The 18,768-nt window shown below is 43.9% G+C and overlaps 4 protein-coding genes across 4 annotated transcripts; 1 reads left to right on the plus strand and 3 right to left on the minus strand.

The window, feature by feature from the left end:
* Positions 1–299: 299 nt before the first annotated feature.
* On the minus strand, positions 300–3,012 carry mars2 (methionyl-tRNA synthetase 2, mitochondrial; the record flags this gene model as incomplete). Its single annotated transcript, XM_084459585.1, has 4 exons — positions 300–1,487; positions 1,604–1,938; positions 2,093–2,242; positions 2,982–3,012. The coding sequence occupies 4 exons, from the start codon at positions 3,010–3,012 to the stop codon at positions 300–302; spliced, it is 1,704 nt and encodes a 567-aa protein (XP_084315711.1).
* A 311-nt stretch (positions 3,013–3,323) lies between these two features.
* On the plus strand, positions 3,324–7,313 carry LOC311326686 (magnesium transporter NIPA2). The gene is given in 7 exon segments (XM_084459620.1): positions 3,324–3,383; positions 4,198–4,330; positions 4,462–4,518; positions 4,905–4,995; positions 5,201–5,361; positions 5,560–6,156; positions 6,159–7,313. Coding segments are annotated over 6 exon segments (1,095 nt in total). The 5' UTR covers positions 3,324–3,383; the 3' UTR covers positions 6,215–7,313.
* A 153-nt stretch (positions 7,314–7,466) lies between these two features.
* timm8a (translocase of inner mitochondrial membrane 8 homolog A (yeast)) lies at positions 7,467–8,712 on the minus strand. The gene is made up of 2 exons (XM_084459490.1): positions 8,523–8,712; positions 7,467–8,182 (listed from the first exon to the last, which is right to left on the minus strand). Exons 1-2 carry the CDS (start codon positions 8,631–8,633, stop codon positions 8,021–8,023), a joined length of 273 nt encoding a protein of 90 aa, XP_084315616.1. The 5' UTR covers positions 8,634–8,712; the 3' UTR covers positions 7,467–8,020.
* A 1,219-nt stretch (positions 8,713–9,931) lies between these two features.
* On the minus strand, positions 9,932–17,288 carry btk (Bruton agammaglobulinemia tyrosine kinase; the record flags this gene model as incomplete). Its single annotated transcript, XM_084459424.1, has 17 exons — positions 9,932–10,261; positions 10,413–10,570; positions 10,660–10,778; positions 11,092–11,156; positions 11,702–11,921; positions 12,113–12,302; positions 12,811–12,885; positions 12,998–13,125; positions 14,533–14,612; positions 14,708–14,762; positions 15,019–15,081; positions 15,406–15,593; positions 15,726–15,787; positions 16,104–16,229; positions 16,452–16,533; positions 16,878–16,982; positions 17,148–17,288. 17 exons carry the CDS (start codon positions 17,286–17,288, stop codon positions 10,193–10,195), a joined length of 1,926 nt encoding a protein of 641 aa, XP_084315550.1. The 3' UTR covers positions 9,932–10,192.
* Positions 17,289–18,768: the final 1,480 nt, after the last annotated feature.

Consider the following 18,768-nt stretch of genomic DNA (forward strand, 5'->3'; position numbering starts at 1 on the left):
GTCTCCGAGGAACATAGCCTTCTAGGTCCGAACATTCAAAATTCTGAGGCACAGAGGCTTCTCAGGTAGCCGTCCATCAGATTGAAAGCACTTACCAGTTTTTGTCTGTCTTGAACTGTAATGATGACTGAGTAGATCTACTATTTTGCACTCATAGCTAGACAGCTAAAAGGAATCCTCGACCCAACGAAGGTAAAAGCCTGTGTAGGGTGATTACAAAATAAATCAATCATCACTCAATTTTATTAAATCTCATTAATTCACCAAAACAATAGTGTAACAATGACCGAATTTCAAGTTTATGTTGCTTTTTTTGTGGCTTTCTTAGTTTTTCCTTTATCTGCATTCGGCCTCTCCAAACTCTTAAAAAGCACTCCGGTGTCAGGACCTAGTGTCCTCCCCTCGAAGGGACAGTCCTTTCCCTGGTATCTCGCCAGGAAGTCAGTATAAGCCCATGTCCTCTCTCCAGGCCCCACCCCCAGCCTGGACAGTAGCCTGTCCGCCGTCTCTGGCACTATGGGCTGGAGGAGTGTCCCATAGACCCTCAGGCACTCCAAGGACACGTGAAGGACGGTGTCCAGCCACCGCTGATCTCCACTGTCCCCTCTGTCCAGCTTCCACGGCGCATGCCTTTGGACAAAACCGTTGGTCTGCCTCACACAGCTGCTGATGGCCTCCAGGGCTTTGTACACGTGCACGGTCTCATAGTGCTGCTCCACCACAGCCGGCAGTCCAGCTACGGACTCCAGCATGTGGTAGTCCTCGGCGACTGCTCTCCCCTCGTGGCCCCCTGATGATGCGCTGGGAAAGGAGTCGGCGCAGAATCGGCCGTACGTTTGGGACGGGTTGAGAGACGGGGCCGTGCAGCGGTTCAGAAGACCGCCCAGAGAGTCCGCCAGCTCGGAATTGAGCAGTTTGACCACTTTGTCGTCGTCATAGTCGCAGTCCGAATCTGGGACACCCTGGCGTAGGAGAAAGTACCTCACGCCGTCGGTCGTGAACCTCTGTGACCTCTCCAGGGGATCCACCACGTTCCCCAAGCTTTTGGACATTTTCTTTCCTCCGACTGTCCAGTGCGAGTGGACGTGTATCGTTTGTGGGAGGGGCAAGTCAGCCGCCAGTAGGAAAGCTGGCCAATAGATGGCGTGGAATTTCAAGATGTCCTTCCCCACGACGTGATTGGCTGTGCCCCACCACTGAGCATGTGTGTGAGGATAACCAGCTACTGTGAGGTAGTTGACCAGAGCATCCAACCAAACGTAGACGGTTTGGTCGGGGTCACCGGGAACGGGAATCCCCCACTGGAGGCGGCCTCTCTGGCGGGACACGGAAAGGTCCGGGAGGTCTTCCTGCAGCAGCAGCTGGAGAACCGCCCTGTGGAACCGTTCTGGCTGCACCGCTCTGGGGTTCCCTCTCAGCCAGTCCTGAAGCTGAGACCGGAATTCAGAAAGACGGAACAAGTAGTTGTCCTCCTTCATCCACTCCACCTGGAACAAAACAGTTATTTTCATTAGTAAACAGAACATAAATCACAATATATTTGTCTTTGCTAGTTTGTTACATAAGGACAATATCTCATCCATTAACATGTACTGATTATTACCTTATGGCCGCTCTCTAGTGATATCTTGATGTCCTTCCCTGATGAATCTGTAGCATTGGCCACCTGGGATGGTGTGAGGAAGCTTTCGTCCTGCGTAGAATACCAGCCTTCATAACTCCCCTTGTAGATGAAACCCTTGGCCTGGAGTACAGTCCAGAAGTGCTCTACCGCCAGCCTGTGTCTCTCCTCTGTCGTCCTAATATAGTCTGTGTACGAGATGTCACACGTCCTGAAGAGGTGTTTATATCTCTCTGACACCTCAGTGCAGAAGATAAGCGGGTCTTTACCGGCAGCATCTGCAGCCTGTTGAATTTTAAGCCCATGCTCATCAGTACCTGAAAGGCAAAAAATGATTAATTATTAAATTAATTATTATTAAATTATATTAATTTAATATTAAATTATATTAATTTAATATTAAATTATTAATTACTATGAATGTAGCCTACTCTCAGCAAACATCCATCCAGTGTATTTCCACACACTTACCAGTGGCAAACTTTGAGTTGAATCCCTGCAGAAGCTTGTATCTGTGCAGATAGTCAGCGGTCACAGCTGAGTACAAGTGACCAAGATGAGGGGCAGCGTTCACATAGAAGATGGGGGTGGTGATGTAGTAGGTCTTGTCTTTGTGAATATCTGTGCTCGGGTGTGTCAGCAGGAGTCTTTGGCAATTCCATTGAGAGGAGAGTGATGTTGACAGAAATGATCCCCTGGTGCCCTGACAGGAAAGTAACCCCCGTAGAGCCTTGCTGTTTCTAAATAATGAGAGATAGGTCGTCATGATGTGATGCGTCGGAATAGCGATTCCATCTTGTCATTGAAATTAGACCATTCCACTCATGGATGTATGCATTAAACTCCACTCACGGCTCCACTGTACTCGCTAAGACCACGGATGTGACTCATCCATGATGTGACTCCACGCGTCAGCCGTTCCCTCAAGGTTAGGTCTTCTTCCGGTGTTACATCGTCAATGGTGACCGTCGAAATGTGTGACGCCAGCGTGGATTTACCGGTTAGGACGCCAACATGCCCCACGAAGTAGATTAATATGATTGTGATGCAAAATACCCACGGTTATAACAGGTAGGTTTGGGGTCAATATGATCAGCAGGTTCTCTTGTGTGGATAAAGGTAGGGTGGCGAATAAGAAGTGAAAACAATGCAATAAAAAATCCATAAATTAATAATTTCTTATGCAGCTCACCTATACACATGAATCTGTAGGTTTCGTTTAGCTTTGTCTATTTTGCTCCACTTGCATCGACCATTAGCCTACTGTTTACTGTATATAATATTTTATATTTAATTATAATTTTTGTTATGCTTGTCCAGCAGCTGGGCAAATGTGTGCTTGAAATAGTCCAACAGCGACCTCTGCCGTCCAATATTTCGACGGTCGCCATTTTCGGTGTAACACTGTTTGAATACACAGCAGGCCAATCACAACCTCGTATTTTACAATGTGCCCGCCTTTTCCAAACAGGAACCAATTGGATCAAGTTTTACTTCCTAGATCAAGGTTTACTTTACACAGCTGTGAAAAAACGCAAATTTCGTGTTTAACAAAAATTTATTCGTACACAGAGGGGACGACACATATATATTTGCACTTGGGCTGATTCGATCATAATTCATTTTATTCATATTTAAGCTTAACTTGGAAATCTGGTAGGCTACTGTCACAAAACCTCAGTTGCCAGCAGAAGAGTCCAGGCGGGGCCAGATCAGGAGCTGTGATCTGATGAGCTGAACGAATGGGTTTGCAGCAAATAAAGTGAGTAACTAATGTGAAAGAGTGGGTAACGTTAACGTTTTGGGGAAACTGGACAGTTTAAAGATGTTAGTTAAGGAGCTGTTTTGAAAGATGTCCTCCCTCCCTCCCTCTACTTTACAGCTAACACTAGGCTAGTGGCTAACAAGTTAACATTAGCTTGCTAGCGTTTATAACCCATTCAATTCTCTCATTACCTACATGATTTATGATTAAACACACTGAAACGACGTGTTCATTTCAACCTTCATTTTAATAGCTTATTCCAAACAGGGATCTTGTTATCGCGATAAGACCGCTCTTCTATCGCGTAGCTAGTTGAGAGCGACCCGCTCATCATGTGATGGGAAAAGTTAAGAACCGCAGAAGTGCTGCTGCTGTCCAACAACATGAGCATCTGGCTCCTTATTAGTCTTATAATGACTTGCTTTTTGTTTTAATGCTTTTAATTTGTCCTGCCTTTTGTTTTAAATGTCTATAATGTCTTGCTTTTTGTTTTAATGCTTTTAATTTGTCCTGCCTTTTGTTTTTAAATGTCTATAATGACTTGCTTTTTGTTTTAATGCTTTTAATTTGTCCTGCCTTTTGTTTTAAATGTCTACAATGTCTTGCTTTTTCTTTTAATGCTTTTAATGTCTCATGTAAAGCACCTTGAATTGCCCTGTGGCTGAAATGTGCTATATAAATAAACTTGCCTTGCCTTGTCTTATTCTCAACCAACACCGAGACGAACTGGACGGTAAAACTGACAAATGTGTGATAAATGCTCCACTAGTTCGTTTTTTCAGATATTTTTTAAACTTATGACACCTTTCAGATGGAAGTGAGCCGGCTGGATTTTTACATTGGCCTCTCCCTTGCTGTGAGCTCCAGCGTTTTCATTGGAGGGAGTTTCATCCTGAAGAAGAAAGGTCTCCTGCGATTGGCCAGCAAGGGTTCTATGCGAGCAGGTAACGTTAGAGCACCACGTGGTACTGATACCAAGCACCATGAACAAAAGTGATGTATTTCCCAATTGCAATTTATTTTGGATTGTTGATTTGGCAGGAGGATGATGATGATGATGATGTTGATTTGGCAGGTCAAGGAGGCTACGCTTATCTCAAGGAATGGTTATGGTGGGCAGGATTAATATCAAGTAAGTGTTGCGTTTTGTAACCTACATATAACATATAAGATAACTGCTTGATGGAGCATCTAGAACAGTTAGTGCTGCATTCGACTTCATACCCCTGTAGCAACACAATGCTTGCTGACCTTCGGCTATAACATTGTGGTCTTTGTTTTCAGAGAGGAATCTGTAGTGGGTTCGGTATTTTTGCTGGTTGTCCTCTTGAGTTGACGCAGCACCCCAGACGTAGTCCTGTGGAAGTCTTTGAAGTACACATTCTTCAAAAGACCACATTTGCACATGTAGGCGCAGGAGAATAATTATCAAAACTCAGTAACCCCCCCCCACCCCCACATACACAACAATTTCCCATACCATTTACTGCATCCTACTGTTGGCCTCTTGTGTTTCAGTGGGTGTGGGAGAGGCGGCGAACTTTGCTGCATACGCATTTGCTCCTGCCACTCTGGTCACGCCGCTGGGAGCTATGAGCGTGCTTGTGAGGTAGCTAAATGCATGTTACTTCCGTTTTTTTTCAGTTATGGGATACTTCTTAAACCTCACATACGTTAAAAGCAAGTATACCGCAGCCTTTAGACATTATCGATCATTCAATTAAATGCGTTTGGCCTGAAATGCCTCACCAGATGTTGTATAATATTTGCACCCATCCCGAACCACCGTTTCCTCTTTCACTCTCCTCCCCCAGTGCTGTGCTGTCCTCCTACTTCCTCAATGAGCGGTTGAACGTGCACGGGAAGATCGGCTGCCTGCTGTGCATCCTGGGCTCCACAGTGATGGTCCTCCATGCCCCCCAGGAGGAGGAAGTGGCCTCCCTCAGTGCCATGGCTGAGAAGCTCAAAGACCCAGGTACTGAAAGAGCAGACCGCTGGAACCCGGAGGTCAGGCTAGATTTGAACTAGACATGGACCAACAGATTCTGTGCGAGAAATCTGATACCAAAGATGAACTTAACTAAATTTTACTAAATTTAATTTAGCTTTTGCACCATGTCCTGGCAATTTTAGAATGGTAACTTAATAAGTCGTTTGTTGTGATCTGTCCCAGGATTCATTGCGTTCGCTGTGTGCGTTGTGGCGAGCAGCCTGGTCCTCATCTTCGCCGTCGCCCCGCGGTACGGCCAGAAGAGCGTGCTAGTCTACATCCTGATCTGCTCCGTGATTGGCTCCCTGTCCGTGTCCTGCGTCAAAGGGCTGGGCATCGGGATCAAGGAGCTCTTCGCCGGGACTGCCGTCCTGGGGGAGCCCCTGTTCTGGGCTCTGCTAATCTGCCTGGTGATCTGCGTCAGCATCCAGATCAGCTACCTGAACAAGGCCTTGGATATCTACAACACCTCTATAGTCACGCCCATCTACTACGTGTTCTTCACCACCTCCGTCATGGCCTGCTCCGCCATCCTCTTCAAGGAGTGGCTGAGCATGAGCACGGACGGTGTGGTGGGGACCCTCAGCGGCTTCCTCACCATCATTCTGGGGATCTTTCTCCTCCACGCCTTCAAGGACATCACCTTCAACTGGGATTCCCTCCCACTCTACCTGAGGAAAGGCCCCCAGGGGTCTCCCTGGGGCCACCAGCCGTACGTGGCCCTCCCCAGCCAGGAGAGCCAGCTGGAGGACGAGATCAAGCTGGCCAGGGATGGGGGCTCGGGGGATACTCGCCAGAGAACTCCATGAGGAGGAACAATAGTTTTACCACCACCTAGGACTGGAGTCTGCCTGAAGCTGGTACCACTGCTTTACGATGTGCTTGATGTCTTGTTTGACCATAGACAGATACAGGTTCACTTAATCTGCACTGATAGAGATTTCTTTATAATGCAATAAGCACTGGATGGTTTGTCTTGCTTTAATTTCCATGCACTTTTAGGCCTGATTCATAGTCGACGTAAACAACGCAAGCTACGTTGCGAACGCAAGCTCCAACATGACTCGAGAGCTTGCGTTGTGTTTTCCCTGTCGGAAACGCAAGGAATTGCACTATTGCTTGCGTCAAGTGACAAAATTCATCAAGACACACGCAAGGACGCAACGAGACCTTGCGTGGCCTTGCGCTTATGTAGTTTGCATCGACTATGAATCCGCCCTTACAGTGAGCACACCAGGTTTTACTATAACAAATATTTATTAATGTTCATTTCGGGTGACTTTGCATCATTTGTGCCAAAATATGTTTACTGGTAAAAGAACAACAAAAAACTAGTTTATTATAGCATTTTAAGTATTACTAGTCTACTAAGGATTTTTACTTCTGTAAAATTAAGTGATGTGCTATTGGATAAGTATAGAGGTAAACACAATCTTTAAAAATGTACAAAATATTGTTGCCTTAATATTGATGTATTAATTTTAATAGTTCAAGTTCTATGTCCTTACGTTTCTGTTTCCATAAGAACTGTACTGTGTAGCTGTATGGGTAGAAAGTACACATTATATAAATCATGGACAGTGTTTTCAATGAATGTAATTTTAAAAGCGATTAGTTATTTTTCTTTAATTTGTACATTCGTGTTTTTAAATGAACCTTGTGCCTTACATAGCCATTTGAATATTTAATGTTACAGTTCTGCATGTCATGTCGTTTCTATTGTTGTAAATGTGCTATAATGGTCTTCAGACCACGGTCAAGATGAAGCAGCCTTCATATTATTTCATGTGGTTCAATCAACTTTTTAAGACCAACTGTGAAGATGGAAAGGAATCAGTATCAGTACCTCAATGTCATACTTGTATGTTTAAATGTCTGTATTGAGGCACTAGCCTTCTAGAAATGTATTCCTTTCCTATTATAACGTATCGTCTTCCTCAATAACTGATTTCTAAAATCCTGCTGATGCAGAAGTTGATTATCTGAATCTGAATAAACATTTAACTGTGAAACACCTTAAAATTTATGTCTTATAAAATAGAGAATGACAACCTCCAATATTGTTGCACACTTTATTAGAACTGAACATTTTTAAATTTGGACATGAATTCAAATGTATTTCCAAAAAGTACAAACATTGTACTCTTGTTTTGGTTGTGAATGACCTGTAGTGATCTCTGGGTGGTGTTCTCAGGAGGCAGTCCAAGATGTCAGGTCCTTGCACCATATTTCTCACACGTACTCCATCAGTCAGGCAGGATCTCCACTATATCAGACATGATTTCCCGGCTCAGGTTTCATGATATGGCCAGCGAGGGACTGACTCACCCAACTTCAGCAAAGTCAACATGAAGTTATCACATACACTTAACTTTTTCACTGCACTGACTTAATCCAAAGTTCCACTACATGAGAGAAAAGTGAAGACCAATACTGGTGATGTGATACAAGGAGCTAATCTGAGGCACTTCCATCAACACTTATTGTTTCCTTTTGAACACTTAGTCCACATTGCACCATATAGAAAGCTGGCATGTCCATGAGCCGCAGCTGTCTGCAGCCGGCTAGTCAGTGAGTCCAGGTGGAGTAGTCTGTTATTCGGTCATAGACTCTGAGAAGGACCCCCTACTCCTCTGGGTCTCTGTTATTCGGTCATAGACTCTGAGAAGGACCCCCTACTCCTCTGGGTCTGCTCAAGTCTGTTGAGGATGAACTGACTAGTGTCAATGAAGCGCTCTACACAATTCACAAAGCACACTTCTGTCCGGTTGTCCAACTTTGGGCCAGGCTTGTCCATGCATTTCTCCTGGGAAGGTGTGGATAGGGTCATTAGCTAAACACACAGGACATAAACATGCAGGCAAGAGTTTTGTATTTCTGAGACCATCTGTAGGTTACATGCAAAGGCCTAGCATCACAAGAACTTAACTTTTGCTAATTTAACCAACGTTACTAACATTTCTAACTATAGATGGCCATCTACCATTATAGATGGGCCCCACAATAACATTGTAAAATTCAAAAACATGCACTGCATCCGTTAGCAGCTCGTTTACATATTTGTAACTAACCTTTGTAGGACTATTTAGCTGCATTTGCATAAAATCGCAATCTAGCAAATGAGCTATAGTGAATATAGCGCTTACCCAACACACTTCAGTCATCTGATGCACCAATTGCTGAAACCTTTGTTTTTGAGACTCGATCTCGATGAATTGCTGCAGCTGAGGGTCCGCCGGTGCTCCCTGTCCGTCCATGATTCAAACAAATCGTTCCTTACTTGGACAAACCTGCAAAAATATGTAATTTTACAGTTCCTGACCTTCACCTGCATGGATCGGCTAAAAGCACCACGGGAAACCGGAAGTGGTTTTGACCAATTACAATGTAGGAACCGAACGCACGTGGGGTCGATGCTAGATCCTCAGGGAGAAAGTCTCCGTAACTGCGCATGCGCAGTTCCTAACCAGTCCAGGTCAGGAAACCACAGAGCACACACACTTGCCTCCTCTTCTCATCCTACACTTCGTCTTGCTTTTTGACCAACATGTACAGTAATTTACACCATCTCTCTCCCCCATCCTTTTCTACTGTGTATATCTTCATCTCTTCTCATACAGGTGCAGCCAGTAGAAGAGGATGAGACGTATTGGTAACCCTGGGTAACCCCTCCCACACCATCTATGAGCTGAGCCAGATGTTGAGCATCTTCAGCCACAGACGCCAGGGTCACCCACCCCAAATGCAGAACGGAAACTGTTAACAATTAACAATTGACCCTCAATCACCCACGCTCACCATTGATGCTTTGTAGGCTACATGTGCCTTGATTGCTGCTTTTTATTTTTGAATTTCAGTGTTTCAGTATACTCCGCTCCAGCGAAAGCGCAGTGCGAGAGGGAGGTAATGTTTTTGATGGCGTGTGTTTGTTTATTGGTTGGTTTATTTGTTAGCAGGATTACACTAAACTACCAGACAGATTTTCATTAACCTTGGTGGAGGGTTGTAGCATGGTGCCATCTTTGAAACTATTAAACAAACACGGCCGCCCATTCACCTCCATTCATTTTTTGGACTTTGACTCAGGAGCGAAAAATTCCCCTCATTCATTGTCGGTGAGATGGTCTTGAAACAGCCATATCATGATGTGGGGAGGGCCACAGGGAAAGGGGGTTTGGACGGCCATAAAGCTCTCAACCTAACAAACAGCAACAATACCAAACATATCCTGCTCACACACACACACACACACACACACACACACGTGCGCACAGGGCAACAACATGTACTCATGGTCAGAGGTCTGTGCTCTCCAAGCACCATTTCTAGGCATCCATTTTGTCATCCATTCACAACCAGCACACGGTAGGCTATTTCTAATTTTCACTGAATCAAATGTGTTCCTAATTAGGCTAAAATACAGTACATCTCAGAGCATAGACAAGTACAAAGCAATTTAACTTTAATTATAATACAGAAAGACTACAACAACAACAATAATGATAATAATAACAACCCCACAATTATTTGAAATACACATGCAGGTAACTAAGTAACTGTATAACTTGCATCATTCTGAAATATATATTTTACACATTGATAAAGGTGTTCACATTACTGGGGTTCTTGAGAGTTCAACCAGTGGGGCTATGAACTGCTTGAACAGTTCTAACTACTTCTCCAAAAGCACGGGTTAGAGGGGACCAGAGGGTTTGGGATCGCTGCCTTGATGAGAAGAGGCTCTTCTGTGCAATGAAGCTGTATCCCTCGGAGGGTGTGAGTCTGTGAATTGTGTCTGAGCCGGTGACGTTAATAATTAGAGATCGTAGAGCAAGTCCTGAACAGTCACCACCAGCTCCTGGAAGGTTGGTCGGTCCTCTGCCTTCTACAGGTCAAAGTAAGAGGAGGGAGTTGATGGGAGAGGGTGAAGTAGAAAAGGTAATGTAAGACGACACATTTCTCGCACAAGTTCTCATATCATGAACAATTCCATCTGCGTATTCTTCACATACAAACACACACACACACACACTTACTTCAAGCCAACAGTTTGTCATGATGGTGTAGACCCTGTCGATGGCCAGCTGGGGGCGATAGAGGCGCAGGCCTCTTGACACCTGTGTCACAATTTCTGTGTTGTTCAGCCGTTCATATGGCAGCCTCCCCAAGGTGTATACCTCCCACATGAGGACTCCTAGTGAAAACAACAGATAACACTTTGTCAGTTACACGTGAATTCATCTGATGCCGGTGAAAAAGCGTGCGGATTTGCTCTCTACTGACCGAACGCCCAGACATCTGACTTGCTGCTGAATTTAGAGTAGAGGAGGACCTCAGGTGGAGACCAGCGGACAGGGAATTTAGACCCTGCAGAGCATGTGTACTCATCATCCAGAACATACCTGAAATGTCAGGGTGGACGACCCCTAGCGTTAGAACGAGTGTACAATTGTTGATTGTTACTTCAAATGTACTTTTTTTTTAGAATAGGCTCTGTGCACCAGCTCCACTACTTCCTGAAAGTCACTTGGCATCTTTATTTCCTGTCCTATATGATTGGATTAAGTGATTAATCAGGTGTGCGCTGGGTCTGCCGCACACCTGATTAATCACTTAATCCAATCATATAGGACAGGAAATAAAGATGCCAAGTGACTTTCAGGAAGTAGTGGAGCTGGTGCACAGAGCCTATTGCAACATGCACAGAAACATTACCTTGATAGTCCAAAGTCAGTCACTTTAACAGAGCCATATGAATCCACCAAACAGTTTCGCGCAGCCTGTGGATAAGGAGGGGTTTCATTATACAAATGTTATTTTAGATCACCTGCATTTGACACTGCCAGCACACTGAAGTCTGGAGTGTAATATTGAAGAGTACCTGAATACCTGTGCATTGTTGTATTGTACTCAGGGGTGTAGTGGAGGGTAAACCCAAGTAAACTCAGTTTACCCACCTCTTTAAAATGAGGCTGAGAGTTTCCTCACCTATTTTCTTTTTTTAAGATATTTTTAGGGCTTTTCAGCTTTAATGGGACAGGACAGTTTGAGAGAGACAGGAAATGTGGGAGAGAGAAAGGGGAGGACATGCGGCACACGACCCAAGCCGGGAATCGAACCCGGGTCCGCCACGCGAAGGACTAGCCTTCATATGGGGCACGCCTTACCCGGTGAGCTACCGGGGCGCCCCCCTATTTTCTGATCAAGTGTCTTGATCAATGAGGGGAAACAAGGTGGGTAACTGAACTCGACAGTTTACCCACCTCTGTATTTACCACTACACCCTTGCTTGTACTGTATTGTATCCTATCAGCATATCTCCTACCAAGTCTCTGTGGATGAACTGCTGAGTCTCCAGGTACGCCATGCCCTCGGTAACATCTTTGCACATCTCCAGGAGCTCGATGGGCGTGGGGTGCTGCTTCAGACCTTCCCGCAGGTATTCCAGCAGGCAGCCGTTGCACAGGAACTCAGTCACTATGTAAATGGGTCTTTGTTTGGTGCATACGCCGTAGAGCTGAACCAAGTTCTCATGACGGAGCTTCCTGGTTCGTGCAAAAAAAAAGGGAAGAGACTTACGGTGTCATGTCTGTGTGATTCAATTCGACTGTGTGAAAGACAGCGGCTCTTGCATAGAAAGATGATATTCGGTTACGAACAGGGTAGCAATGATCACCCAACTCACTGGGAGGACAATGCTTTCCTATAGCACTGTTCCTCTGGCGGTCACACTCACATCATGATTTTGGCCTCTTCAATGAAGTCGTCCTCCGACATGGGGTCATCCTCCATTGACATTGAGTCTCTGATCATCTTGATGGCCACGTCGTGTTGGCCTTTCCACTTGCCGTACTTCACCACTCCGAACTGCCCATTCCCCAGCTCCTTGATGAAGGTCAGGTCACGGGGGTCGATCTCCCAAACGCCTGGAGGAAAAGCAACAGGGGTGGCTGTAGCTCAGGAGGTAGAGTGGGTTGTCCGGTGAGCTTAGGGTCGGCGGTTCGAATCCCGGCTCCTTCTGACGACATGTCGAAGTGTTCTTGGGCAAAACACTTAACCAAATTGCTCCCAATGAGCAGGCCTTGCATGGCAGCTGCCGCCATTGGTGTGTGTGTGAATGAGAGGCCTTCATTGAAAAGTGCTTTGGATAAAAGCTCTATATAAGAGTAGTCCATTTACCATTTACAACAGCACACGACATGGTTCCTGCATGTCGAGGGATAACACTGATATTCTGCTACCCTACCGTTGACAATGGCCCGAATCCACAAAGAATGGATTGCTCCCTCTAATAGCTTGATATTTTGTTCAGCAATTGCAATGGCAATCTGTTGCAGTTTAGCACGATATCCATAAAAAGATTTTGCTCTTAAGACATGCCCGGGCAAACACTCCCACAAATTTGCCAACTGTGATGATTGCAATTGTACTCACCATAGCCCAGGCCGGCTGTGGAGGGGGCACTCTTGGCTTTATTCGACACAATGTACTTCAGTCTGCTCACCATACCTGGTGTTAGACATTGTATAAGACATCTACTTATACATCAACCAAGACGATAGACATGTAACAGTTGCAGAATAAATTAAAGCAGTGATGGGAGAGGTGTTAAGTACAGTACCTGCTGCATTGTGCTGGTGATAGTTGATCAGATCTGGGATGCTGCTGAAATTATGCTTCTCTGCCAGGTAGAACTGGCCTTGTGGGGTAGTGCAGATGTTATAGTGTCTGCAGCTACCTGCAGAGTCCCTATTTGAAACAATCAGAAGAGCTGTTTGTTTTTACAAGGATAAATGTGAAGCTGATTATGTGGTAACACTTTACAAAAAGGTACACAAAAATTAGTAGTTACTGAGTAATTTATGAGGAACCAGTAGTTAGTTAATGAGTAGTTACTAATTAACTCTGAGATTAGTTAATAGGTAGTTACACATGGGGACTACTATAGTAGTTACTGAGGAACTAGAGAACAGACTGGGGACTACTATAGTAGTTACTGAGGAACCAATAATTAGTTAATGAGCAGTTACTGATTAACTCTCAATCCATCACTATATCCAACAGTAGATAATGATGGGTTACTAGAGAACAGACTGAGTACTACTATAGTAGCTACTGAGGAACCAATAATTATTTAATGAGTAGTTACTGATTAACCATGAATCCTAATGATTAAATAATGATGAGGTAATGAAGGACTGCCTACTCATATGATGTATGACTTTACAATAAGCTACACAAAAGACTAACTAATCATTAAGTAATGATGTGATAATGAAGGAGTAATTGGTAACTACTCCAATAAGGGTCACAAAAAACATTAGTTAACTGTTAACTAATGCTTATTTAGGGTTAGGTTAGGTTAGTAATGTTAATTAATACCTTAGTTAGGGTTAGGGTTAGGGTTAAGTGAGTTAACCTTAGATAACATCAATCACATTAGTAAATGGTTAATAGAGACATTAGTTAACTTACTTAATGCTTAATAATGCATTAACTAATGCTTATTAATGTACGCTTATTGTAAAGTGTTACCTTATCATTAGATAATCATTAGGATTCAGAGTTAATCAGTAATTACCTATTAATGATCATTCATCGAATCATTCATTCCTCAGTAACTACTAGTCCTCAGTCTGTTCTCTAGTAACTCATCATTATACACTGATGGATTGACAGTTAATCAGTAACTATTCATTAACTAATCATTGGTTCCTCAATTACTAGTAGTCCCTAGTCTGTTCTCTAGTTCCTCAGTAACTACTATTCCCCATCAGTAACAACTCATTAACTTAATTTCAGTTAATTAGTAACTACTCATTAACTAATCATTGGTTCCTCATTAGTTACTCAGTAACTACTCATTTTTTGTGTACCTTATTGTAAAGTGTTACCGATTATGTTGTGGTCGGGTAACTGCTACAGTCATGGAAGTGCAGCATGACCTGCAAAATTAAAATATTCTACGGGGGGGAAACTAATCCCTTATAGCTAACTGACAAACAAGGGGTGCTGGTTTTGCATGGACAACATTTACATCTCCCTTCCTCTGCATGCTACTGTTTCCGCTTTCATTATGTGCTGCTGTGCAATTCTTTTCATGTCCATTAATGGTTTGGGCTCAGCCAAGTGCTGTTTTGCCCTGTATGAACTTACCCTCCACCCTTGGTGAACAGAGACACAGTGTATTTCCCAGCCTTGCTTGAATCTCGCACTAAGAAACCACCATCTTTGGTCTGAGAAAAATGACGACAGTGTCAGCATTTTTAGACAAGCCTTTTTTTTGTCAGTTCTAAACCATTTTAGTCATTTGTTGCTTTCATTTATTCACCTCAGTCCTCAATTGATTTTCTGCCTGGCTGCGATTCATGTTTTTGCAATACCAGCTGTGAAAAAGAAGGTGAAATGTACATTATTGTCACTGGGAGAAGGACTGACCTCAGTGGGTAGGAGGAGGTGCACGAGGTCACATGATTACAAGTTCCTCATTAGATAGTGGTTGCTGCCTGTGTGATCTACTGTGTTTGAAAGATGGCATGGTAATCTGACACGTCTGTTGGTTCTCAGGATCAAAAGGTTTAGTGGTGATTCACTTCCAACAAATCCTTTTAATATGTTTCAGTAGAATGACCGTGTACTTACTCAAACTTCTCCAGTCCATTTCTAGCTTCCACCACATAGTTACTAGGAATATATCCCTTATTGCTGCAAAGGCAAGACAGAAATATTCATTATTCACTGTAAATCAGATGAAACTATGTGCAGGTTGTTACAATTAAATCATTTTTTGCATTGGCGGACCATGTTTGAAGGTCAGAAAGCTGCTAATTCCCATTGACGTCAAACTAATGGTCTTGGGATCTTGCGCAACTATTCTTGAGAACTTCTTTGACAGGGTTTGTGGTGAGCACACATGTTCAGCGCTCTCTGCTCCGTGTAACCTAGTAGAGAGAGAGCACTGATAACACTGTGACACACACACACACACACACACACACACACACGTCATGTCACTTTGTAATCTCTCACCCATATTTGTCTGTGGCCCTCCACCAGTTGGGGTCACTCATTTCTAAGATGGTGTACTCCTCGTCCTTCCTCAGCTCCAGGTCCTGCGGGTTCATGGGCGTGTATTCGTACTCGGCGATGACCGTCATGCCCGTGGCGGGGGCGGGCTGCTCTGGAGGCTGAGGTGGTAAAGGTCTCACGGGTTTCTCCTGACCGTTGCGACACGACATAAAACCGATGAAATACACAATGGGTTTGCCTGTTTTTTGTTTTTTTTAACCTTCCTTCAGTAATCAGAGATTAGTCGATATTAGCGTGTGAACGCAGAACTGGTAGCCTACCTCTTCAGGAGTAGGAGGAAGAGGTTTCCTGGATTGTCTTCGAGAACCTCCCCATCGAGTCCCTATGAGGGAAGCGGTCAATGTCACACGTTACATGATGCAAATGACAATACTCCTATTATGCCTCCATAACTGCAAACTATCCACTACGACTGTAGTTCTACAGAATCGACAGCCCTACCATCAATCAATCAATCAATCAATCAATCAATCAATCAATCAATCAATCAATCAATCAATCAATCAATCAATCAATCAATCAATCAATCAATCAATCAATCAATCAATCAATCAATCAATCAATCAATCAATCAATCAATCAATCAATCAATCAATCAACAGCCACAACAACATCACGACAGCCCTACCATCTCTTACCATTTTTCGTCTCCAACACCCTGCAGCCCATGGCCTGTTTGACTTCCTGTTGGCAGCACTGCCACATCCCATCCACCCAGAAGCAGGGGTGATATTTGTGTATCAGGTCCTTGTTGAAGCGCACCACTTCATTTAAAACACAGCAACACACACAACACGGAAACATATTTACATTGGGTCCGCACAAGCATTTGAATAGCCAGGCTTTTCCACTGTAGGGTAGGGAGATTACCTCATCTGAAAAATGTATGATATCGTAGTTATGAGTATTTTTGTTATCATATCTCTGTTTAGAGTCATTCTTTTCCTGTCTGTCTCTATCATCAGTTTGTGACTCATTATACTGACCATGTTTGAGCTTGTGAATCCATTGTTTTCGAACCTCGTCATTCTTGGCAAAAACGTACAGAGGTCCTTCATCGTAAATAATCTGTGATGAAATCAGAAGACAAAAGGCCTTTCATTGCTGAATATAAAACAAAAAACGATTTGCATTTTCTGCCTCCTGTCACTGTTTATTTAATTTTTTTACATGGATGCCGTGCTGCTACTGTATATCATTGGCTGCTTAGTCACCCGACATTCATAACACCTGCACTGTAGTCGAAACGCCCTGCCCGTGTAGTGTTAGTTTCACTTCTTATTATTGACTTTCAACATGTTAACTATTGAAACTTTTTCTATACAGTATGTAGAATGTGAGTACTGTATGTTACCTCTCTCCTCTGAGAAAAGTCTCAGTATGGAAACTAAGCTACAGCTGCTAAGCCTCACCTGGAATGGATGCAGGCGCTCTGGGGGCGGGTTGGGCTCAGGCTGCACCGTCTCCACACATTTGATCTTCTCAATCTCCACTGAACCCTTCAGACTTTTCCTTTTCTGGGGGAAAGGAGAAGAAACAGAGATGTGCTATAACTAAAAAAAGACTCAACAAATCCCTAGCAAAGAGATATGTGGTAGAGATGTACGAAATAAAGCAGAGTCAGCTGAAACGTGATAATTTAGTTCATTCAAAAGTTGAAAGTGATGAAAATGAAAACGTACAGCTTTTTCAGGATCATAATCATAGTAGGCTATCTTATCCTGGGTGAGCACAAACAGCCTCTCCTTGAAGTTCAGAGGGGAAGTCTTCTTCTTCTGCTGGGAGCGCTTTATGAAGATCTCTTCCAGGATATTGTCTGACATGATTCAATCAGAAGGGTCCCTTCCTGAATAGCAATAAGGAGACATACAAGTCGACACGTCAATGGTAAATGGACTGCACTTATATAGTGCTTTTCCACCTTAGCGGCACTCAAAGCGCTTTACAATGGCCTCTCATTCACCCATACACACACACATTCACACACCAATGGCGGTAGCTGCCATGCAAGGTGCTAACCTGCTCATTGGGAGCAATTGGGGGTTAGGTGTCTTGCTCAAGGACACTTCCCCATGTGGACAGTCAGAGCTGGGATTCGAACCACTGACCCTTCGATCACTGAACGACCCGCTCTGCCAACTGAGCTACAGCCGCCCCAAAATGATGACTCTATTTGGTAATATACTCTATCTTCTCTATTTGGTAACATTGTCTCCATGAACCTCTTCCGTATGATGTAGGCTACATGCATTTCCTTGAAACCAAGCTTGTCACCTCCACCCAAGCAGAATTCACAAGTTGTAGAGCTGTGACTGTGTGGTTCTCGCAATACAGTCTTGCGTAGATGGAGACGTGATAGCGTGTTGGATAGAGACGTAGTTAACACTTGACACTGAGTGCGCTATTAGCTTTCATGGTTTTTCTCTCTTCAAATGACGTGGGGATTAGCGCATCCCAGAGCTCTGTCTACAGTGTAAGGACCAAAGTGGTCCTCATTCTTGCCCGATCTCTTCATGTGCTCCGACTAGTGTGGCCCGAGCAGGCGAGGTAGATCTGGCAACAGATTGGCCTGAGAGAGACTCTGAGAGGGACTCTGAGCAGGTATAGGTGTATGATACTGGTTTGCATGAGTCCTCCTGTTCACGTCAATGAAACCCTTTGTTGTCAGTGTTTCCTCCTCCAGCACATCTGTTTCCTCCAGACACATCTTCCTGCTTCTCTGTGTCCCGTCCCATTCACCCACTTTATCACCTGCTTGGTAGGATGGTGGATCACTCTTTTCCTCACCCAGTGATATGCTGCTAATTGTCATTGCTGATGTCCTTATCATGACTAATAGAACAATGCTGATACTCTCAGCACTGATACTCTTTAAGTGAAAAAATATCACCTAACTTAACTCCCTACAGTAGAAGACATTATATACTATATTTTGACACATGCCTAAATCTGAAGATAATACCAGGCATTTTGCATATTATGCAAATGTTACATATTAAACCCTTCATACAGTAACAACTGGTAATATATAGGTCTACAACTCAAAAGGTTCTTTACTGCAGATGTAATGACACATTTGCCTCACATTTAAAGCCTGTATTGTACTTCTCAACTCACCCATGCACTGGTACATCCAAATGGTAGCATCTGTCCCCGTTAGTGCTGTGAATCCAGCTCAGGCTATTTTAAACACCCTCTGATCATTTCCTGGTTTCATTCGTGCCTTGTAAGGCACCAAGAGCCTTTACTACACCCCACTAACCATGAGTGTGAAAGTCTCTGAGAAGTCTATCAGCAGTTTTA

The sequence above is a fragment of the Borostomias antarcticus genome, assembly GCF_949987555.1.
Source record: "Borostomias antarcticus genome assembly, chromosome: 28".
NCBI classification, from domain to species: domain Eukaryota; kingdom Metazoa; phylum Chordata; class Actinopteri; order Stomiiformes; family Stomiidae; genus Borostomias; species Borostomias antarcticus.

What these genes read in the sequence shown, in the direction of transcription:
- timm8a (XM_084459490.1), bottom strand. Translation starts at nt 8,633, where the DNA reads ATGGACGGACAGGGAGCACCGGCGGACCCTCAGCTGCAGCAATTCATC. An exon ending in AGATGACTGAAGTGTGTTGG is followed by an intron (nt 8,183 to 8,522) that starts GTAAGCGCTATA and finishes ACACCTTCCCAG; the next exon opens with GAGAAATGCATGGACAAGCC.